This window comes from Camelus ferus, chromosome 5 (assembly GCF_009834535.1).
Source record: "Camelus ferus isolate YT-003-E chromosome 5, BCGSAC_Cfer_1.0, whole genome shotgun sequence".
Lineage (NCBI taxonomy): Eukaryota > Metazoa > Chordata > Mammalia > Artiodactyla > Camelidae > Camelus > Camelus ferus.
This window is the reverse complement of record NC_045700.1, coordinates 37,851,739-37,876,291: the sequence shown is the minus strand read 5'-3', so window position 1 is coordinate 37,876,291 and position 24,553 is coordinate 37,851,739. Positions and strand designations below refer to the sequence as shown.

Sequence of the window (24,553 nt, the reverse complement as noted above, 5' to 3'; positions counted from 1 at the left end):
TTTGTTTTAGATTCTTTTATGTATATATAGGGTAATAATAGGAAAAAATTCAATTCATCTAATTTTAAATGGCAGGAAAAGCACAGAGAGTGGAGGTACTTCTGAAGAACAGCTCAGAGCAGTGTTACTGAAAATGTAGGTGTTTGGGGTCACCTGGGACCTTATTAACATCGTGCACGGGCTGAGCCGGCCAGTCAGGGTGGGCACAGGAGTCTGAGTGTGTGCTAAGTGCCAGAGCTGCTGCTCCTTGGACTAGGCTTGACTAGCAAGGGCTTAAAGTTCTGGAGGGGTAACTGTACCACCTGGTGCAGAAGGCATTGAATACTAAGAGGTGACATTCTATTTCAGTTGGTAAACAGTGGGGAGCCCCTGAAGGTTTAGGGTCAGGGAAGCCACATAATTGGATGGATAACCTGATAGTGGATGAAGGATGGAGCTGCTAGAGGGCGAGGGTCAGGAGGGAGTTGGTTATAACCATTCAAACGCCAGGAAAGGAGGGCATGAGGGGGTGCCGGGGAGGAGGAAGCAGAGGGCCGTGGGACTGGGAATTAGAAAGACCCCCCCACAAAGAAAAGACTGCATCTTCAAAAAGCTGAAACTGAAACACTTCCAATCAGCTAGTGCTGATACAAACAAGAGAGAGATCAAATGTGGGTCTGGCATTGTTATTAAAACATCATGATCAATTGATAGTTTCACATTCTACTGAAATATGATAGAGAATAAAATTTTGTTCTCATAAGCAAATTTAATCAGGAGGCATAAAATAACCAGCAGAATACAAATTGAAGAAAAATCTGTCTATATAAAGATTTTACTTCTAAACCTTTCTTTTCTCATCAACTAGAATAATTGTAACAAACAAACAAAAAAGAAAGAAAGAAAGATAAACATAAGGGAGAAGCAGATCTAGAGATGAGGATTTTTTTCCCTACAGGTTATATCTACTGAAGCTGGGAATAATCTTATTAAAATATGAAACAACTCTCCCTCTCTCTCTCTCTTTTTAATTTTTTTTTTTAAGGATTAGTCTCATTAGCCTGAATTTGGGAGCAAAGATAACAGATTTATTATGTAGGACAAATTTTATTAAACTGATGTTAAATCAAGTACAGAGAATTAAGCAGACCTGCACAAGATCACACAGAACGTACACAAGAGTTTGCCCCACGTGAACCTGATTGCACTCTATGAAACACAGAGCTGAAAATGGGATCTCAGCTTCACAGTCTGGGATGGCAATAAGAATTACAAAAATGCTATTAAATCAGAATTTTAAAATAGAATTGGGGCGAACTAAAAATCTTAAACCTCTTCAAGGAAATTCAAGAAGAGGAAAACATTTTGGAGGAAAACTTAGAACATAAGCCATAAACAAACTAGATAAGTAGATTAGATGCCAAAGAACAGAATGATAAAGACAAAACATTAGTGATTCTAAAGATGTACTTTTACAAGGCCCCGATGTATTTATTAGATGCATTAAAAACAACTTTATTGTTTTAACCTTAAACTGGTATTTTAACCTGAAAGAGAATGTTTTCATATCTGAAAAACATGCTGAATCAAATTGGTTCATTTTCTTTTTCTATTATAATTTAGCAAATTGCTAAACTCTACATGTTACTTAACACTGACAGAGATAAGGAACCAAGATCGTGTGCTAATAATTGTTATGAATTCACTAATTAAATTTTCATTTTTTTTTAGAATTTTGGTATCAGATGATCTTGCCTCCTCATTTTGATAAATCCAAGAAATATCCTCTGCTCATAGATGTGTAAGTATTCAAGATAAGGGAATAAGTTAGAAGTTAACCATTGTGTGTTTTTTGCTAATGCAGCCTCCTGAAAAATAGCGTCAAATGCATTCTTTCTCTCTTCCTGAATCATTGTGAACAAGTTTTAATATTTCTTCCTTCTTTTTTGCAATCACAAATCCAAACATGTGTTTTCTACCATCTTTCTAATGAACGAAGATACTCTTCTTCTGCCATAATGGCATATGGGTTTGTCTGGATTTTTCTTCCCTGAACTCCAAGGGAATTCCGAAGAGATTCTCAAGTCCCATTTTCATCTTTACCTTGTGGACATTTTAACAAGCAAGAGATAGGTATTAAGAGTCTGCACAGTTTCCTTATCCCCAAACTTGCCCAAACAGCTCCCATTTGGTGGCCTTTAATTCATTCCAAAGTCAGGGTTCTCTTTAGTTCCTGAAATACTACTGCCTGGGATTTTCCATTCCCTTTTTTGGTGAAGAAAAGGTGTGCAGGAACGTATTCATTATAATTCGAACTTCTTTAAGTCCCAGAGAAAGTTCTGACATCATAAATCTTTGAGCATTGTGGGCAGGGCAGGGGTATTGCTCAGTGGTAGAGTCCTGCGTTCAATCCCCAGTACCTCCATTAAGAAACTAAAGAAATAAATAAACCTAATTACCTCTGCCTCCAAAAAAATTTTTTTTAATTATTAAAAAAACAAGTCTCTGAGTGGTAAATGTGTGCTCATGAGAAATCTACACATGGCATCTTTGTGAAATATTTTTGATAATTACTAGGAATACATTTTACTTCAGTCTTTCCAGAATTGCCCTGACCTCACGCAGAATGCCACAATGCCACTCTTCCTGTCCTAACTTGCCTCATTTCCTTCACTCCAAACAAAACAAAACAAAACAAACCAACAAACGTGCTGGGTGCCTGCTGCGTGCCCGGTCATTTGCCCTATTCCGTCCAAACAGCAAGCTGATATGGTGAGTTCTGCTGGGCCCATTATATACAAAAGAAAACTGACACTCGGGGACAACACTTTTCTGTTGTTACTAGCAAAAAAAGAAAGAAAAAAGAAAAGAAAAAAGGTACATATACTAGCATCAGACACAGCCTTGCTCCACTGTGTTTACAGTTCCATGTAAACAAAACATAAAAGCGCAAAGAAAGAGGAGGTATTTTAAACTTCCAGTTGTGCTGTCTGACTCTCATTAAACCTAACTTATATTAACACTCACTTGCTTTGGGCTTTAGCCCCCGTACTAAAAAAGGATCCTTTATCTTTGGAAAAGGGTGACATTTTTATCTTCTTAGACTCCCCAGTAAGTAATGTCTAGACCTCCCCTTAATTAGGAAAGTTTAAAAAAACATGGTAAATTTGGGTCCTATTTTTTTAGTTATTTTCCTCTTCATGTTCTTAGATGCCTAAATCATTGTTTTCTATTTTTAAAAATACTTTTGTTTAATCTTAAGGGGTTAGATAACTTGATACGTAATTCATATTAAGGAAGGCTATTACTCTACCAAGTTTTTTTTGCATGAGATTTTATTTTTGTTTTTTAATTTTTTTCAGCAAAGTTTTTGGTATTTATTTACTCTGTGCTTCTTCTCTTCTTTATTATTGTTATTTTTAATTGAATGAAAGATTCTTTAAACTCCATAGTGATTTATAATTTTCAAAAGTTTCACATGCATGATTTCATATAATCCCATAATAACCCTCTTTTTCCCTCTCCCATCCCTCCCCTCCCCCTGCCCATGGGTAACCACTAATTTGTTCTCTGTATCTGTGTTACTCCGTCAAATTTAATTTCATTGAAAGGACCAAGGCATTTCATATGTTAAAAAGTGTTTATTTGTCCAAGGAGTTCACGAATGCATTCTTTTTAAAGCTAGAATGTTACAATATATAGTTTAAAATTAAAGTAATACAATATTTTGTTGAAAACTAAAGTTTTTTGACTTTAGTCAAAGGAAAAGGGAAGGAGGGAAATGTTGACAAAGACATCCAAGCAGGACTTGTCCAACCTGTGGAGTGGGGAGTGAGCAGAAGAGTAGGAGAGGCGGGCTGGGAAGGGAAAGGTTATTGGAGATCTGGGTCCAGGAGTCTAGATGGTGCATAGAAGATGCATATACATGAGTTCCAACGAACTATAGGGAGTTTCTGTCAATTAACAAACAGAAACGAGAGGGCTTCATGGAGATTGTACGTACAGCTGTGTAGGGAGAGGTTACAGCCTGTGAAGACTGCAGCTATGAGGGAGTTAAACTTGTCAATAAATAGAATGCTGAACAATATACCCATTTCCCATTTCAGTCTATTTCTTCCTCCCTAGAAGTTTTAAGGGATAGAGTTCATTCCTACTTCGGCACATTCCACAGTGAGCCTTAGTGAGCAGCACTGTGCTGGGTACTGGGGGAAATACAGCACATCCTACCACAGTCAGAGTCTTTAAGGAAGTTCCAGCCAAGGAAACTGGTGGTCTAGGAGTGTTTGTAAGCTGAGATGGAGAGATACAGTCACAGGTGCGTTTATTGTCATCCTCGTTATTTTTTCACAACACAACTCTTTCCTAACTATTAGATTATTTATTCTTTGATTTCCAAGATACATATGACCTAGAAAATGTTGGTCTGAAAGTCTGTATTTGGTAACAGTCTTCAAAGAGAAAACTGATGGGCATCTTTGGAGGAAACAGCCATTATACTCATCTTGCTAAGTTTCAGAGGACTCACTGTGGACACCCCAGTGGCTGGCACAATTTCAGTCTCGTGTACAGGAAAGAGGCACATTTCTTTTCCACAGGGACTAGAAATGCAAGCTATTCTCATTTGATTCAGGAAAACCCAAAGGCTAACAACTGGGGATTTTTCACAGCTATGCAGGCCCCTGTAGTCAAAAAGCAGACACTATCTTCAGACTCAACTGGGCTACTTACCTTGCAAGCACAGAAAACATTATAGTAGCCAGCTTTGATGGCAGAGGAAGTGGTTACCAAGGAGATAAGATCATGCATGCAATCAACAGAAGACTGGGAACATTTGAAGTTGAGGACCAAATTGAAGCAACCAGGTGAGTGACTAGGAGATGGATCCAAAGGTCATTTGATTTTTTTCCCTTCTCCATTTATATTTTAGAGTTGTAAAGTGTAAAAGATTTAAGGTGTCCTAGGATGAATCTGTAATTTCTCATCCTTGGGAGGGATTTTTAGTGAAGATATCATGTTTAGACTAAGAAAGGGAGTTGACACATGTGTTACCACCTTCTGGAAATAGAGGACTCAGAATTCATCAAACATGATGGGCATGAAACTGAGGGATAAACGTACCCCTGAGTAAACATCTAACTAAACAAGCAAACTATCTCTACAGTCAAGGAGAAGAAGATGACTTTGGGGTGCATGACATTGGAGAAGGGTGACAGCAGTGAAGTCCTCGGAGTGGCTCTGACATTCTGCTGCATGAGGGTTACCCCCCTCCATCTTGGAAAAATTGTGGAGCACAACCTTCAGCACTCACAATTAAAAGAGCTTCATTAAGGATGAATCACATCTTACTCTTGTGTGCTCCCTTTATGGGCCTTATAAATAGATGTGATCTGGCTTGAGAAAGATGTGATCTGGCCATGAATGATGGTTGCCGTGGGATGCTCGTGTACCATGGGCACCGTGTTACCTGTGTTATCACTGAAGCTGCATAGCAACCCTGAGAAGTGGGTGTTCATACCTTATCTTTCCAGTAAAGAAATGGAGGCTCTTAGGTTTGGTAATTTGCCAAGACTGGTCAGGATTTAAATCCGTGTTTCACTCCAGCTCATGCTGAGTTGCATTCAGCTGGTAAACGGGAGATGCAGTCTTTGAGTGTCTATAACCCACTGCATGGATGTCTGGAAGTCATAGTAAGTGAGTGATTTAAAATAATGTTGTGAAATCATAAGCTAAGAAATGCAGAAAAACTGTGAATGATTACATGGGTGGAGGAAAATGCCTTTTAAAAAAGAAAAACCAAAGAGAAGATGACAATTTATTAAGTATCCCTAAGTCTGTCATACCAAAGTCAGTGATTAGCTATTTTTCTTAAAAGTAAAAAAAAGAGAAGTTTAGATAAAAGAGAGGATAAACTGGCTCAGGAGAGAAGCTGTGATATTTTATAAATACATTTTTATTTATCCAAATTGGTCTTCTCTGAGAGAGGGCATGATTTCTGGGGCCGTACAAGTCTAAAAGTACAAAGTTGTGTATCCACAATATACAACTCCATTTTAAAAAATAATAGTAGTTACTTTTCAGCAACTAAAAAGAACTATACACAACAGCACAGATGACTCTCACAGTCCACAGTCTGCTGAATGAAAGAAGCCAGGCACAAAAGTGTATATCCTGTTTGACCCAATTTATATTGATACAAATTCAGGTGAAATTTTTTTTGGAATTCAATAAAAAATATTTATCTTTTTTTTCCTTTTGCAAAGGGAAAAATGACCCAGAGGCTTCTGGGAGATAGTAATTCCCTATATCTTGGTTCAAGGATATGCTCACTCTGTAAAGATTTATCACCTTGTAAACTTGTGATTTGGCGCACATTTCTGTATGTATGTGTTCTAAGTTTTCAAAGTTTCCACAGGAAGGATACTGAGTTGAAAATGACCTACATTTAATTTTTTTCTAATATTGCTCAATTCAGGGCAGCCTAAGACATGTATCACCAACTGAAAACACAAAGATTCTCAAAGTCACGTATAGGTCAGTGCAAGGGTTCCCACCTCCCTCAATACTACAAAGTTCAGAGCCCCATTTGCTGGATTTTTTTTAAGTAAACAAACTGCTTTTTGATGTAAGGCTAAGATTAAGAAATAGGTGCATAAAACATTTTTCTCCTTTCTTTACTTGGATTCCAATCCTGAACACAATTTAATGACAAAAAGATTTCTTCATCCATCAAGGAAAAAATGTTTCTTATTCCATGGTGCTGAGCTAACTAATCAACACCCATCGTAAGAAGGGCTGTATTTAGAGAATGGTGTTTAAGTTCTCAGGTAGGGGGCCCAGAGATATTTCTAAGCCTTACCCAGATGTTCCCCCTGCCCCTGTATTTCTCCATTGCAGGGGCAGCCTCTCTCAAGCTGAAAAACATCTGGAGAGATTTAAATTCAATTATGTAAAGAAAAGTGCATCTGGGCTGCAAATTTTTATATAAAGCTGTGAAAAAAACAGCCAGGATTTGTTTTCTGTGAATCATATACACACTCACACGCACGCACGCACGCATGCACGCACACACACATGTACACACAGACAGAATCTTTATGGACTCCAACAAAAGTAAACCTTGTTCATCTGCCTCTAAAGTTAACAATGATAGACATCGATCTCAGGTGGTTTATTTGATTGCTGGCAGCAATTAATCTTAGTTTCTAACAGAGTGAAATAGAGAACAAATGGCAGGGTTTCACATTTGTGCTGTTATTTTGGTTTTATATACACAGTGCAATACTAATTCGTGGACTTGTTTCATGTATTGTAGACAATTTTCAAAAATGGGATTTGTGGATGACAAGAGGATTGCAATTTGGGGCTGGGTGAGTAGTTTGGCTGCTGCATCTGTATGCATTCCTTAGTGACTAACCCAGAGCAGGAGAATTTACTTTTGTATGTAAATATTTGGAGGTGAAAATCACCACTATCATTTCAATCTAAGAAGGCCCAACTAAGTGTCTTAGATTTCTGGGCAAAGAGTCCCTACGAGCTGAGCTTATACCTTTCTTTATTACAACGGGGGAGGGAAGTGAGGAAGGAGGGAAAAAGAGGAAAGGAGAGAAGGAGATATAAAGGAAAGAAAGAATAGAGGAGGAGAGGGGAAGAGAAACTTTTTCTCATGAGTCCAAGTCAGTAAAGATTTAGTGTTTATTGCTTTTTTTCTTTTGTGTGTGTGTGTGTGTGTGTTTAGTTGGTCCTAGCCAATTTCAATACTTTCCTCCTTAGCAAGCAAAGGGACCAGGGGTCTGAAAGTAGTCTTTAGATACTGTCTAATTAAGGCCAATTTAAGCCTTCTCTACCGTGTGTCCAATTAAGGCCAAGTTAAGCCTTCTCTACCGTGCTTTCTATCTGCAAAGAGGCACAGTTATAAAGATGTGAGAAATGTGGAAATTGTGCCTCGCTTACCATATGTCCTTAATTCCTTTACCTCCATAAAAATAACCGTTTCCATTTCTTAGTCATATGGAGGGTATGTAACCTCAATGGTCCTGGGAGCAGGAAGCGGCGTGTTCAAGTGTGGAATCGCCGTGGCACCCGTGTCGAAGTGGGAGTACTATGGTAGGTGAGCGCAGTCGGGTACCCGAGATACTGAGTGACGACCTTCACATTTCGTGAGATAATCGTTCCTTTCAGAGTTTCGGTGTTTCTACAGTGAATGAGCTGAGTCCTCTTAGAAGGACTTTATGGACACCTGTAATAAAACAGGCTCACTTAACTCTGCTATTCTTTAAGCCTGGATGGTCTTAAATATTATCTACACATTTAGTTAGCAGCGCATTCTGTTTTCCAAATTTCTTACCAACAAATTCTGTTTTCCACATTTTAAAACAAACTGAATGCAACATTCCTTCAGATAACCCTTCCTTATCTTTATTCTAATTTGAGTTTGGGGGCTTCACATATTAGCAGAAGAAGAGAAGCGAGTATCTCTCGCCCTTCAGGTAAAGGTCAAATGTAAGTAGGGCTTTGGGTGAAAGGAGAGACTAGGGACGGGGGATCCTTGGCGGGTTTGTTTCCAGTGTCTCTGTAGGTGACAGCTGGAATATTCTCTTCATCCCTGAGAAAATGTTATTCTATCACACACGTGTAAAGCTACAACCCCCAAGTTGGAGAGAGTGCGCGGTGGAACAGTAGGTGGGAGGGAAGAGTCAGAGGTGGTGAGAAGGTGAGTTCTTTTCCTGTGCCTCTTCTGACCCTGTCTCAAGTCCTTTCTATATAAGGATAAAGTCATTCATGATGAATATGCTCATTAAATATTTTATGTCCTAATACATGGCAGCACCAATCCTGTAGGAAACCCTTTTTTAAAGCCTCTCCAAGCCAAAAGAAGCCAATGTAAAAGATACTTCACTTTCTTTCTTTTAAAAAAAAATTGGAGAACATCCTTAAGACTGATCCTCATTAAGTGGATCTGTTTTTATGTAATGTTTTCCTGCTTAATTGCTTGATATTAATTGTTCTGTTGGATGGCTTGTTTTTGGAGACCTCTGGTGGTCAATACATTATTAGAACTATATAATGGTAAGAAGAGAATGTCATTAAATGTACATGGACCAACCTAACACTTCAGAACTTCCTAGAATCCTTATATATGTGTAAATTTGCACAATATTACTCAAAGATCAGATTGAATGAATATGTAAGTGGTATTTCAAGGTGTACTTCTAAAAGTTTACAACAGCGACATTAAGCATTTTTCAACACTGTTTTTAAAATTTTAGGCCGTCTTACACATGTAAACCTGGTTAGCATAATAAGAAAGGGGCATTATGTTCTAGGACAAGAAGAATTGTGGCTGTTTGAGGAAACATTTATTTTGCCCCTTAAAGCCCCCCCCCTCCCTGTTAAATGTCCAACAAAAGTTACTCATATTTAAGTGTTAAAAGACATGAGCCTTTTGGAAGAACTTATATTTTCAAATGTGCTTTAAGATAGTATATTTTCTACATTAGTGCCCTCTAGCTATGTAAAATTACAGATAGTTTGTATTCACTTTAGTCAAAATGTTTAAATATTGCTGTTACTCATTTTGGAGGAAAATATTTTGATTTCCATAGAAATGGCATGAGCAATACATGTGGAACATCTAATGCTAGTTATCAATTATCAATGTAGTTTTTTCTTGTTTTCTTTTTAATGGTGGTACTGGGGATTGAACCCAGGACCTTGTGCATGCTAAGCATATGCTCCACGACTATGAGCTATGCCTTCTCCCATCAATGTAGTTTTGAATCTCCAATAACAGTCATCCAAAAAGGGTTAAAATGTTGCTTAAGGTTGTAATAGATGGTAAATTCATTTAAAGAATTAATTAGATCAGTAGAGAACTACCTGTGCAATTATGGTGAAATTTAAGCCATTATCCTTTATAGCACAATAGATACAAATTATTCCTATTAATCTACAGTAATCTGGTTATCTTTCAAAAATAGCTATTTCATATTTTTGAAGTTATACTAGAATTCAGCCACAGTAACATTTCTCACTGATATTTCAGGAGCTATATATACATATGTGAATATATATATGATTGATATGATATATGTGATGTATGATTTAAATACATGTAATTATCCAAAATAACCAAACCAATAATGCATATGTTTTTCTGTCATATCTACAAGTAAGAGAGCTTCTGTCTTTTCAACAGACAGGTATTAATGTAATCTGTTTCATAATACGCAACAGTTATAACATCAGAATTGAGGCTTTGCCACAAAATGAGAGAAAAGGAATGTTTGACTTGCATTATGATGGAGAAGCTGAGCCGTCAGGGGGTTATGCAGCAAATAAATGATAACTAAATTCTTGCTTTTAATCATAGTAAGTTTCAACCTGCCATAAAAATAAAATATGATTTAAGTGAGTAATTAGTAATTGAACATTACAAGGAGTTTCCAAAAGGAAAGGGCATATCACGAATCAGGGCATATACTGGTGTCAGGACCAAAAAATCCAAGACAATTGAGGCATCAAGTGACTTGCTAATCAAGATTCTTTGAGCCGGTCGGGGATAACATAGCGTGCTTAGCACTTAACACTTCACCTTTGCCTTTTCTGCAGGTGGATTGCTGATTGGGTTTTAGACGACTTAGTCTGATCTCCCTCTGCCTTCACGGGAAGGGCTGATAGGACTGGGCTGGGCTGGGTGTGGGATGGCCTGAGTCTGAGCAGGAGCCTGGCGGCATTAACAGCAAGCCAAGTAAAAATGAGCTGGAGGAGATACTTCTGAGGGTAACACTTTAGACCTTTGCACAAGTTAAGACATTTGGAAGCACATAAAGTAACCCAATCAAAGGCAAGACAAAGTTTTCATTATATGAATTAAGTTTTGTTTTTCTTTTTTCCACCACAGACTCAGTGTACACAGAACGTTACATGGGTCTTCCAACTCCACAAGACAACCTTGACTATTACAGGGTAAGAGATGGTGAACTAGATCCATTCCATAACCTGTTTATAAGTGGTATAGGAGCATTTTTAAGTGTATCTATTCTAGAAAATATATAGTTTTTATTTCCAACAAAATTCTTGTTAGAAAGAAATAACACAGGTGGTTTAGAGATACTCCAATAGCTTCCCCTACTATCTTCTGCATAATTACAGTCTTTATCGTATGCTATATAGGTCACAATATGCATTCATTTGGAAATACAAAGCAATACCAGATAATTACTTTAATTATAAAAATTATAGTTTAGAAAACATGTCAAATTCAACCGATTCCTTTAGAGCCCAGAAGACTCTCAAACCTCTAACTACATATTAAAATTTCTCATGGTATTTATCATAATTAAGTTGTGTATACAAGCTTATCATTTTCTTATTCATAGCCAAATGTGTACAGTTTTTTCACCCAAGGTTTGAATAAAGCAGGTGAGGTGTAGGTCCAGTAGGGAGTACTCGGAAAGGCCCTTGAACCCAAATTACCGAATCACAGCCAGCGGGTTGGTTGCCTGATGGCGGAGCCAGTGGGCAGGTTGCTGTGCAGAGGGGCTGTCGCATTTGAAATATGGTTGGGGTGCAGCAACCAAGGGCAGCCCCGTGCACTGGTGTGGTCCCCTGCAGAGCTAGAGCACGCCCTTTGGTGGCTCGCCGATGCGGCTGGAGATGTCAGCCTAAGTACTGGGGACCCTTCCAGAACCTTGGCGCATCCAAAACTCGCCTGATTCTGTCATGTAGGTTGAAAACCCTGAAACTTACAGGTGACAAGGTAAATCATCTGATGTTCACATTCTCCATAGGATATTCAGAACTCTTCCCAGGACGGTGAATAAAAAAAGACAGAAAAACAATAACCAGGATAATTTAAGAACACAATTCCTCCTCACCTGTGCCACAGTTCTCAGTGCCTGGGCTTCATATTAATGCATTGCTCTGAGCAATATTCGTATGTTTGTTTTTGTACGATGTCATCATTATTATGGATTCTGAGGCCATTTGATCAAAATACAATCAAATGCAAATATAATTTCTAGTTTTGCAAGATAAGTCTGGACAGTTTAGTTTTATGTCTTACTTTCAGCTTTATCTGGCAAGGCTTGTGTGGGAACGGGCGGGAGGGGATACCCATGTGTTTGTGCCTTTGTGTTTCAGTCTCTGTTTTCCAGACAAAGATAGAAAAGTAACAACCTGTAAAGTGAGATGTTCAAATCACCTTCCCCTACCAACCGGCCTGTTGTCAGGTCATCCCTGTTTCTGCTGATTGTCCCTTGTGATACTTTGGACTCAGTTCTTCCCATTCTTTCTCTTCCACAACCAATGAGCTGCTTTAGGCATCCTTTCCCTTCTCCATAACCACTTTGCTGTGGTCGCATGACTGCCCCCTTCTGTTAACAGTAAGCCGGCTGGTCTCCCCTTCGCTTGTCTTCCTACGCTCCAGGCTATCCCACACAGAGTTATGAGATGAACCCCCACCCGCAACCCTTCGTGGACCTTTCCTGTGGACTCAGCTAAGTCCAGCCCTTGTTCTTTAACCAGGTGTTCAACACCCCTCACAGTGACCCCGTTTACCTGGAATGTTCGTTGTTCTCTGGATATTTCTGGGCTTTTGCCTTTTGTGCCTTTGTCCTCAGTTCCTTCTGCCTGGGATGTCACTTGCGCTGCGTCTCCCCCTATCAGGACCCTTGTACTGCTCTCCCAGTGGACTCTCGTGCTCTTTTGACTCCCGTGGCATTTGCCTTGAATGCCTCTGAATCCCCAGTTTATCCATCTGGGACTCGTAGTTGTTTTGTACTCCTTTTCCCCCTCTGCATTATTTATTCATTATTCAAGGCTTTACTCAAGATTGTATTCTTTGGATCATGCAGTATGAACTATAAACCTTAAAACCTTTTCTGATTTAATTTTAAAACTTTTTGAAGGGAGACAGTGCTATAAAAATTGTATGTCTCCATCACTTCTCTCATTTTACAGCTGGAGTTCTCTTGTCAGGGATCAGACCATGATGCTTAAATTTGAGAGCACCCCTCATGCCGTGTGCCATGTTTGCTGACTGACCCAAGGGCTTTACTAGAAACTCCCAAAACATCAGAGGTGTACTGCCTAGGACCCTAATCCTGACTCTAGAACCCGGGGAATGATGAGTCAAAAGTTCATTTAAAAAATCCCATTTTGGAAAGTCTTTGAACTTCAGAGCACAGGGTCAAGTCCAAACCCTGACATCTGAGGCAGCCCATAGTACTGAGCCCACTTCACTCCGAGAACATCAGCCCACAGGGTGCGTCCTCTCCAACCAGCTCTCCCCCCGGAGAATAGCTGGTTTTAATCTGCCATTTCAACCTGTAATATCTTTTTCCAGATTTCTCATCGGCTCCTCATTCCCACACTGACCCCCATCTTCTCCAGCTCCACCACCCCGCTGAGGTGGCCATTTTCATCTCTCCCCTTAGGTGTTCTCTGCATGAGGTAATCTTGTAAATAGAAGTCACTTCCTCCTGCCAATGGCAACACGCGCTCACTGGGAGCACAAAGTCACTGTCTCGCTTCACTGCACAGATGGCACCCGAGGACTGTTTAATCCTTCCACGCCAGGAGTCGGGTTTTCTTGGCACGAAACCCGTTGCTGGCAATGGACACATTAAAACTGCCAGTACCAGGGAGCTAAAGGTTCCCAATGTGTTACTCAGAGGAGTGATTTGGGCAGCGATGGTGAAGGTGGGGAGCAGAAAGTGAGGCAGAGGCTTTCACTGTATTGTTTCCGCCCTGTGCGTGGCTTCCTCACGGTGCAGAGAACCGAAATCTAAGTACCTATATTTGGTGCACAGCAGGCTTTAGAATAAAGCTGCCCTCCTTTGTTTTTAAATGAGCCCATGCTTTTGTCTCTGGCAGGAATACATTCAAAGATTCTATTTTCCTCCAAGGCCCCAGCTGCCCCTCTGGACCCCATTTTCTTTTACTTTTCTTTCCCAGGTTGTTTTATTTTCTCTCTCTCTCTTTCTTCATCTCCTCCCCCCTCCCCCCACCCTCTTTGAAAAGACAAAGGAGACAATTCCTCAGAGGCTTTCCCTGCTCTGTGCATTTCCGTGGGTCAGGAGGAAATATTTTGAAAATGATTCCCATTTAGTCTGGACGATTGGCTTTCTCCCACACCCAGCGTGGAAATGACCATAGTGTGTACTACTCAAGGCCCTGATCTTCGTCCACGTTTTCAACTATAGACTCATTGATCAGTAGCCCAAATTATAGCATTTAGAAGATAATTCTTAAAAAATGAGGAAAGGATTCATTACTAGGGTCGCTGATGACCCAGATTTGGAAGAATTTAGAGAAACCCACATCATCAAGAGAAGCATGTTTTGTGAAATAAAGGTCCTACTTACTATTTAGGAGAGGAAATTGGGGGAACCATTTATATATGCAAATAGAACAGGCAGGGGTGTCATGTATAGTTGTTCAGCATGTGCACTGCTGAAAGCCAGTCTGTGCTCCATTCACTAAGGAATGCGCTTCTCAGGCTGCATCCACTCAGGGGGAGTGCCCTTTCTTATTCTTACAAAGCTGCCATATAGAACTAGCGGACCCTGGGATTAAGGCTTGGACCCAATGCAGTGACACAAGCAGTGACTCTATAAGACTCTTCATAAATAATCACCCACCTACTGCAGAGTGGCAAGGCAGAAGCACTTTTTACAGGATACCAGGGACTCAAAGAGGAAGGAGGACATTCATCACCCTGAAACTCCAAGGAGCTGGCCCCAGAGGCTATAAGGAGGCAGCCAGGGTGGAGGGATGACAAATCAGAGCTCACAGGCAGTGCAGCTCTGTGGAAACAGCTTTTCTGCAGTGAGTCTCTATCCACAGCAGACAGAAATGGCTACAGATTCGAGCAAAAGAATTAGATAGGCAATGAGACAGCCTTCACCCCCAATAATAATAAACGAATAGCAACCGTGGCCCTGCCTTGAGGAGTGGGTCCCTGACTATCACTGATGAATGGCTCTCCTGCTCAATCACGGGCCTTTCGGTCAAACCTATAAAAGATATTAACACGTGGTAGACTTACACTCACACATTCAAGGTGCCTGGTGTTTTAGTTGTTCAGGGGTTGTTGACCTTTTTGGTGAGACAAAACACGTAGACACAATTTTTGAAGAAAAATAAAAGAGAATAGGTAGTAAAACATGAACTTGAATATGACAGAGTGCTCAATATGTATGGAAAAGACTAGCGGCTTCCAGGTTGTGCCTGCGGGGCCCCAGGAGTTCTTTGTGCCTTCCAAGTATGCAGGGAGGGAAGGGACTAGGGAGAAGTTAGCCCCCCACCCCTAGTCGTCTCCACCAGGGGTCCGGTTTCATGCATTTCATTCACTTTTTTTTTTTTCATTCATTAAGTGCTTGCTTCTGTGCAAGCTTCTATGCTATTCTAAGCTTTTTACATGGGTTATTAGGTTCAATTCTTGCTCAAATTCTCTGAGAGAAGGGCTCTAATTATCTCCATTTTACTGACCCAGAAACTGAGGCACCAGAGTGCTATATAAATTGTAGCTAGATGGGTAGGAACTGCAGGGACTGTCTGGGGAGAGCATCTTGGTGCTCGTCACAGGTTGCCGGAGGGACGAGGCCAGAGCACAGCAGACACACACCGGTGAGTGGCGGGCAGAGCTGCTTCTCTGGGACTTGTGAAGCAGGTCGGATGAGCTCAGGGATAACAGGGAGGCAGGGCTGTGGGAAGAGCCGGCCAAATGGTGGCTAATAAGGCAGGACGTGAGCCTGGCGAGGGAACGGATTCACGAATCCACCCAGAGAGCAGTATCGGATCAAGGGCAAGAGAAGCGGGGCCCAAGTCCCGAGCCTGGCTGCCAAGAGGAGAGGGCAGCCTGGAACACACAGAAGGGACTGATTTAACTTGTAGAGGAGATTTATTTTGCATTTTGCTCAGAATTTGATAGGCTTTTGGCAAGTGTAGGAAACAGTCATAGATTTGGCAGTCTTCTGCTAGCAGATTTGAAATGTTCAATCCTTAAGAACTGCTGCATCGTTAGGTTATGCAAAACAGGGTGCAATTTTGTAAATATGCCATCTTGTACTGATTTGACATTTGTTCTATTATCCCAGAATATGCCAAAGGGAGAGAGACCTTCAGATTGAAGCCAAACCTTAACTTGTTTGTTGAGTGCTGATAAAATGTTGACTGCTGTGTGATCTTTAAAGAAGCCAGTGCTGCCTGGGGAGGCCTGAGGCAGGGCCCCCTGTCGGTAGATGGGAGCGCTTTCCTTGGCTTCTCACCGTACAGTTGTTTGATGGATGCGAACAAGTAAAACATCTTATAAAGTGGGTTGAATTAATTTTTTCTTAAATTTCTTCTGTGGCCTCTGTTGTGGCATTAATGGTGCTTCCCCAAATAGCTTCATTCAATATTATTTGTGAGGCTTTGGTTGCAAGTGGGAGGATGCCCAGAGTAAGTGAGAACTCCCTGAAGTACTGGCTTGTCCCTGAGACCAGTGGCTGGTTGCTCTTTCTACCAGAGCTTGGAAATGGGGATGTGTTGTTTGGCTGTGATGGGGACGGACACTGTAACAGACTCCGGACGTTAAGAGGCATGGGCTTTTGAGTTTGACCTGCGCGCAAATTCTGTTTCTACCACCTGTTAGCAGTATGAGCTTGGAGAGGTAACTTAACCTCTTCGAACCTCAGTTTCCTCATCTGGATAATGGGGATAATCAGACCCACCACCCAGGGTTATTGAGAGGATTAAATGAGACACCTGCGCCCGCCATGAAGGAAGCTTTCAACAATACGGCAGCTGCCTCAGGAAGCAAACTGTCCTTCTGGTTCCTGGATGGCACAAGGGTTAGTTTAGAAATCGTGAGACTTCTGTTTCTCACAGTACTTCCCCGCTCTTATCAGCTCTCTCTTTTATTTCAAAAATACAAAGATTTATTTGTTGGAAGGTAATTGAGGAACCAGCATGATCCAACGAGCAGCTACAGATGGTTCTTCTCGGGGCTCGAAGGAAAAGCTCCTCCCGAGATGCTGTGGCTCATTCGGCACTGCCACTGGACCGAGCCTTCCCACTTCGCTTTGCCAGGCTGTCGCTGGCAGCGGGGCTCTCCGGAAGTTTCTAGCCTCGGGAGAGTGCCAACTGCACCGCCATTGCATCCTTGCCCATTTATCACTCTTAGCTTCCTTTTTAGTATCTGGTGACAGACTATTCGGCTTCTAACTTAGTCATCTATTTCCTTTTTTATTTGTTTCCATCGATAGGCAAATGGGGATTATCCTATTTTGGTGGGTGGAAAGAGCGTTATTTCTGGTCCTTTACCCTCCCTTAAATTAATGCATGCATTTCTTTCTCTGGCTTTGGCTGTTGCCTTTTCCAGGTTAAAGTGTGCCCCACAGAGGACTGTCAAGAGTCTTTCTTGATTGAGCAGCCAGGATGCTCAGTCTAGTAGGGAATGACCAGTGGTTCCAGAGGCCAGGCTGCATCTTTCCAGGGGATAAAACATTCTCAGCAGCCTGGAAGCCTTCACGTGGGTTTGTGCCTCCGGCCCCCCAGCTCCCTGGCACTGACAGGTCCCTCTTGAGGCTGCTCCCAGCGAGCAGGGGGACGTGTGCATCGGGAACCACACACTTATCCTGTAGTTGCAGGGGAAGCTTTTGTTTTCTTTTTCTCTTGCTGCATTAAAGTATTTGTCTTTCTTTCTTTGTAGTGTAATATTGTTAATGTAAAACAATTTGCATCATGACACTTTTATCACAGTTTTCGTCTTTTTCTCAGTATGTTGCATTTCTCACCATGTCTAGTTCATCACAGCTACAGTGTGTACATCACAACATTTATCTTAGGCTCAGGGTTTTACTTGTTTATAAAAATTGTCTTCTTTCAGCCTGTATTCACTCCATTTAAGAAGAAAAAAAAAAAAAAAAAAGGCAGCCAGAAACTGTTTTGGTCCAAACTCCAGTAGTTATCACATTCCTTGCTAACTGTCCTGTGTATTTATATGTCTCCTAACTATTACTCTGTGTTTCAATGACATTTCTCAGTTTTATGGCTCAGGGAGGTTGTAGAGAAGCTTTTGCTGTTCATGCTGCCAAGCAAGGAAGACCCGGGAGGCTTTTGGAGGGGAGGGGAGGTGACACAGCTGTATATTTGGGTCAGGTCTAGGTGTTCAAGTTGACTAGCTTTGGCAAGCAAAGAGCTAGATTTAACCCGGGGAGAAGGAAGGTGGCGGAGACAGCAGCTCGGGGAGCGCAGGCTGAGAGTGGGACTCGCGGCAGGGGGGACTCAGGAGAACTGGGCGCCAGGACCTGGGGCTCAGACTGTTGAGTGTCCGCTGTCAGTGTGCCCACCCCAGCCTCTGCTGTCGCCAGCTCTGAATCCTACAGTGGCCTTTTGGGAGATTGATTTTGACCCTCTCCACTCTCCAGGGCAGAAAATTGCTCAGGGTTCTGTTGCTGCATTAGGCTCTGCTTCATCGGCTGCGCAGCCCAAAAACGTGCCTCGCAAATCTTGCAGGGCGGTGCAAGCCAGCTCTCTTCTGATGAATTCAGTCAAAGAAGGCATGAGAATGTAGGAGGCAGAGAATACCCAGGGTGTTTGTGTACTCCAGATCACAGGGCAGTTCGTTAACAATTTATCTTTCACCGTATTTTTGCTGGAAGACCACGTCATGAGCAGCTTGGGATTTTAGGGGAGACTCAGTGCAGCACAGGAGGTAAAACGGGTTCCGCTGTCAGACTCTTGCGTCCAGTTCTCACGCCTCCCCTGGATGTCACCCGGTGCACGTTACTCACTTCTGAATCTCAGGTGTCTCCACGTGGAAAGCAGGACTGCTTTAGCTCTATCTTGCAGGAATGTCATGAGGATTAAACAGAGCAGTGCTTTTATAAATCCTTTAAGATGCTTAGCGAAGTGACTGGCACAGAGTAAACAACAAACGTCTGCTGTTATTACTAGTGGCATCGTGTATGGACTGAAAGTGGGCAAAATATATCTCAGTAAATTTCAGAATGAGAGTATTTTACTCCACCTATCCTAGCTGTTCCCACTTGTCTCTGCAAAACTAGGACTGAACACACTGAACAGTACAATCTAAGTGCTTAAATTTCTTCCACTTATTCCTCTAAATGATACTTAGCCCTGTATTCGATGCTCAGAATAGAATAATGAATGGTAAAGACAAATTCATTTTCTCATGGATCTTATTGTTTAGTTGGGTATATACAAATAAATATTGATTGACTACATGGAAAAGTGAACGGATGGATGGAAGAATGAATGAGGCAGTGTTGGGATGGATGGATGGATTCATCTGGGACATCTCACCAGATAACACATTTCTTAAAAGGAAAGTAAAATAAAAGTGTTTTTTAATGAGTCCCAGGTATTTATTCTGAAAGTTCATGGATAAATTTTTAATTTGGGTCAGAAATGCTCTATGATCAGGACTAGTGGGACCCAGCCTGAAAGAGTGGGAAGGCCTTTGCTCGAAACTTTCCAGGACAAGATCACCTTGGGTCTGAGTCAACACAAACATGTTGGAAGACTCTGTCCTGAAAGTTGTAGACAAAATGTGTTTTTTTCCAGAAACACTGTTACAGCACCCTCACATCAGCATAAGTAATTTAACCTTACAAAAAAAAAAAAAAAAAAAAAAGCCAGGTCTCTTGATTCCTATTTCTGTGAGAGTAAGAGGAGTTAATCTTCCTCCCATTGTCTCCAGGTGCCCAGCTCATTGACACTGAAGCTGGGACCAGATACAGAAACTCCGATCTTAGCTCCAGCCCCTTCCTGACATTAGGGTTCCCATCAAAAATATCAAGCTGGTGTTAGCAACACAGATATCTATAAAATACAAACCTTACCTCTCATCAAGTTGGCTTTGATTCACCAAGATGCTGCAGGATTAGCAGGCTGACTCTAAACCCATAGGGAGGCTACTGGCCTTTCCTCTGCCCAATTCATAAGAAGGCAATAGAAGCAGACTCTAGCTCACCCCCTCCCAAAGTCACTACAATGTCTATGACATTTTTACCTTCATCCCAACTTCTAAGACATCCTCAGATTAAGATCAGATGACCAGTTCCATACTTTCAAAGCTTTTCCATCCCAGACCCCACCCTCATTCTAGAAGTCCCACCTGACTAAAGTCCTGAAGCAGTCTTCAAAAAGCTGACCTCCCAAGTTTTGCTCCTAATTCCCTGGCTAATCTGGTAACAATTTGATCCAATAGCCGCATTTCCCCCAATACAGAATGAGGCAGACAACAACCACCCAGTGATTTCCTAAAGCCCTACTTGATCTTTTTCATGCCTTTTCCCTCCCATATATTCCATTTGCCTATGTTTTAAACATCTGTTCCCAAAAAAGGTAATACTTGCTTCTCATTCAGAGCCTAGCAATGTGGACCAAAGTTCATATGACATATTGCAGAGTATGTTTAGTTGCAAATGCTATGTACGGGCTCTTTGAAATGTAGCATGTATGGCACCATGTGACACACGGTTGCCATGGCAATACACTTTTTGGCTGAACTACAGCACAAGCCCATTGAACATACATTGCTAATATGAGACTCTGCCCTGTGCTAATGCATAGGACACAGCCAATCTGGGATCTGGGACTCACGGGGTTTCGCATGCAGCCTGGGTGGCAGGTGCCCTCTTCCTGCATGTGCAGGGAAGATGTGGCATCCTCCCTTTCCAGCCCCATCTCCCAGGCACAGGACATGCTGTGCATTCTGCCATGCACCGAGACAGCATTTGCTTGAATATCGGTTTGCTATATTTTGTATCAAAGGGGGCCCCAGCTGAAAACATTTTATTTTGTAAACTGAAGTGAAAAATCAGTTTATGGCAGATCTTTTTTTGAATAATGACATTCTTTTTCCCAATTCCAGAATTCAACAGTCATGAGCAGAGCTGAAAATTTTAAACAAGTTGAGTACCTCCTTATTCATGGAACAGCAGATGGTGAGTTTCAGTTAATTAGACTTTTTAGTATCACAGACAGGTTTGCAATTTCACTACTGACAAAACAAAAGCATGAGGGGCAAGACTGTTACATTTACTTCAATAAAACAGTGTTGCTTTCCACAACTCACTTGTCTTGGGCTAAATGGGATGCTGAGTCCTAGAACTTCCAACAGTCCCTTTCTTCCTGTGCCTTTCCCACCCTTCCTAGTAGAAAACTGGAGTGGCTATTAGTTATTTTATGTTTCCTTTCTCTCCCTGCAGATAACGTTCACTTTCAGCAGTCAGCTCAGATCTCCAAAGCCCTGGTGGATGCTGGAGTGGATTTCCAGACAATGGTATAGCAAAACTTTGCGCAAGGGAAGGGAACTTACTGCTAGAGAACTTACTGATGTGGTCTAGTACCCATCTCTGGACGACGCCTCACAAAGGTCCCAGGAGACAGGGATGGAAGTAAAAGGAGTTTTAGTTTTCCAATGAGAAGTTGAAGAAGTGATATCCTTGAGCCAGAAACAGAGTAATGTTCGATAGTACAGAGCTGGGGGTTGAGAAGCCTGTTTCATATCCTGGGAGTGTCAAAACACAGCTCTTCTAGTCCTGCGGTGGTTCTGTCTCTCCCAATTTTGACTCAAAAGTAATCACTCAGTAAATGTGTGGCTGAGTAATTCTACAGTGCAACCAGCATGAAAATAACTCAGCTCAAATATGAAAACCCATTTCTGTCTGGTACGTATTACTAACCATTCTAACAACAGTAGGATATTAATAATCATCACACTCCAGTTTTTGCAACTCCCGTGTTCTTTTGTTGAAGGACCACAGGTAATAAACAATTAGCCTTGTTTTAGAAGGTCAGAAACAGCTAGAGCTGTTGTTGCCTCTTCAGAGGATGTTTCTAGGTATTAAGTCAAATTCATTTTATGCACTAGACCTTTTCAGATTAAAAAGAAAAGCGATTGTGTGTGTGTGTGTTGCACTAAATATTTTTGTGCTAAGTGCTTTCTTGCCTGTATTAGCTTAAAAAGCCTGCTTTCCCTCACCTCTTCTAACACACACGCTTTGTGCCCAGTTTAAACAGTGCCCACTGTTCAGAAGTGGGACAGTCATTTAATACAAAAAAAAAAATCTCTGCATGTATTTTTGGTTCAAATTCTTGTAAGAGGTTGAGGTTTATCTTTCCACTATTCAGAAGAAAGACATGGTATTTAATTAAGCAATTTTTAGAAGTTACTTTATGTCTCCATAATATATGTTTGTCTGGCAGTGACTTCCCAATGTTTAATGCCGTATGAGTTGATAATTTTTTTATCCAGTGCAAAATCTTAAGTGTTCACAAATAAATTCATTTGACTTTTGACTTCACTCATGCTAAACAAATACATGGAATATTGAAATAGATTTTTCTAGCCCCTTAGGGCTATATAGTAGGAAAATTTGCTTTTTAAAAATCTTTTAATAGTTTATCTTACTGCAGCATAGGAGAAATTTAACACTTGATAACAATTAGAGCTAGTGGGCTTAATGGGATAAACATTCCTTCCTGTGCATGATGTGGTTCTCAGTGTCCTTTGAGTCAAATTTGAAAATGGACTTGGATATTTTCATTTGAATGTACATATCCTTCAAGGACTAAGCAGTGAAGCCAAATTCATAGTGAGTTCTCTCAGCCCCCGCAAAGGGCGATCAGAGACTCCAGCAGGAGGGAACAGCAGGCCTTGGAGAAATCCTGGGGGGAAATTAGAAACCCTCTCTGATCACAGTTCAGTTTATAAACTGATTAAGGAGTTCAAACACCCTGTTTTAGTCTATGTGTACTTGTGGGAACTCACTTGGATTTAAAAAAAAAAAAAGACAACCGACGCCCTAATTCTGCCCTTCTTCTCTCTCCAGTGGTACACAGATGAAGACCATGGCATCGCTAGCAGCACAGCACACCAACACATATACACGCACATGAGCCACTTCCTAAAGCAATGCTTCTCTCTACCTTAGCCCCTGGAAACAGCATGCCGTTTAAAGCTTATGAAGCGCCACTTTCGTTCTCGTTATCTCCAAACTGCATTGTCAAGATGACGATCTTAAAAAAAATATACACTCAAATCAATAAATTTAAGGCTACCTTTGTGCCCAAACTTCATATCTATAACTCTAGGTAACATATCTTTGCAAGAGATTATTACCTTTCAGAAGTTTGAATTATTCGGTCTGGTTTTGTTTATTATTTAAAATCATTTCCACATCAGCTGGTGAAACAACAAATAAGAACTGCTTTTATGAGAGTTTTGCAGAGGTTCCCTGGGCAGCATTTTTTATTCTAACTGGACTAGTGCAAACCTTGCTCTCTTCTTTAAAGGAATGGCAGGATGCGGGTAGTGATGTCACTGAAGCAGGGGTAAGAAAAGACGGGGTAGAGGGACAAGCTAGCAGGGCGAGGCTGGGAACCTCAGTCCAAGCATGCTGACCCGACCAGGCTACTGTCAGCTAGTTGGAGAAGAGCTGTTCACAGCCAGACTGGCACAGTTTTCTGGGAAAGACTATTCAAACAGTCTCAGGAAATCATATATGCAAAGCACTGACTTCTGAGCAAAACCACAGCAGTTGAATAGACTCCAAAGAAATGAGAGGGAAACTGCCAACAATGCAGGGCCCCCAGGTGCCAGTTACGGCTATAGGTGCTACAAAAACACAGCAAGGGTGATAGGAAAGCATTGTAAATGTGCTTTAAAAATACTGATGTTTCCTAGAGAGAGAGGCAGCTTGGAACTGAGATGTGAACACATCAGCTTGCCCTGTTAAGAGATGAAAATATTTGTATTGCAAATCCTAACTTGAAGGAGTCTTTGCATCATTTTTCTTATTTCATTTTTTTTTTTTTGAGCATCTAATTAAAAGACTGTTTTAACTTCCTTGGACTTGTTTTTAAAAATTGAAAATAAGCTACAAACATACGTATTATGATTCCTATTCTAAATACGGTGGAATTTCTCCTGGTCAGTAATAAATGTGCCTTCATTTTTTTTCAGAGGTAATGAGTTTTGTGTCTTGAATCAGACCTAAATTGCATTGGCATATGGACACATTTACCCAGAAAGGCTCTTGTTTATTTTGCTTGTTATCCCAAACTGCCTTGTAAACATGGAGAGGGTTCAGTTTCTGTAAGAAATAGATACACAGAAATGTGCTAAATTAAGCAGTTCATAGGGTTTTTATCTAATACATATACAGTTTCTGTTATCATACATATATATAAGCTTTTGAAAAACAACTTAAAATAATTTAGGTTATTTATATATACATAATCTGTCATTTTATTCCAGGGACTATGATGAGGCTTATAACAAATAATATAGACGATGTCATCTTGGTAGCTCTGATGTTTCAATCAAAGCAAAAAAAAAGTCAAATCAACCACTCAAGTGTTTGACTAATTATTTTTGGTTGGCATAACTTTATTAATGAAACCATAGATTTAAAATGCTGAATATAGCCAAGTGATGTAATGTCTAGATAACTGAGGACACATAATATTTTTGTTCAGTTATTTGCAAAATGGCCTCATTTTTCAAAATTGATTTTTATGAATTCAAACATAGCTTCAAACATAGCTGGAAAAAGTT

At 40.9% G+C, this 24,553-nt stretch overlaps 1 protein-coding gene across 6 annotated transcripts in view; it reads left to right on the top strand.

Moving 5' to 3' along the window:
- The window catches only part of DPP4 (dipeptidyl peptidase 4), an 85,367-nt gene extending 61,407 nt beyond the window's left edge, over positions 1-23,960 (top strand). For all 6 annotated transcript variants that reach the window (XM_032479572.1, XM_032479571.1, XM_014552457.2 and 3 more), the window contains 8 exons: positions 1,711-1,780; positions 4,647-4,841; positions 7,292-7,346; positions 7,983-8,082; positions 10,880-10,944; positions 20,864-20,936; positions 21,201-21,274; positions 22,827-23,960. In XM_032479572.1, the coding sequence (XP_032335463.1) occupies positions 1,711-1,780; positions 4,647-4,841; positions 7,292-7,346; positions 7,983-8,082; positions 10,880-10,944; positions 20,864-20,936; positions 21,201-21,274; positions 22,827-22,928 (734 nt within the window). In that variant the 3' untranslated portion in view covers positions 22,929-23,960. The remainder of the gene's footprint in view (positions 1-1,710; positions 1,781-4,646; positions 4,842-7,291; positions 7,347-7,982; positions 8,083-10,879; positions 10,945-20,863; positions 20,937-21,200; positions 21,275-22,826) is intronic.
- Positions 23,961-24,553: the final 593 nt, after the last annotated feature.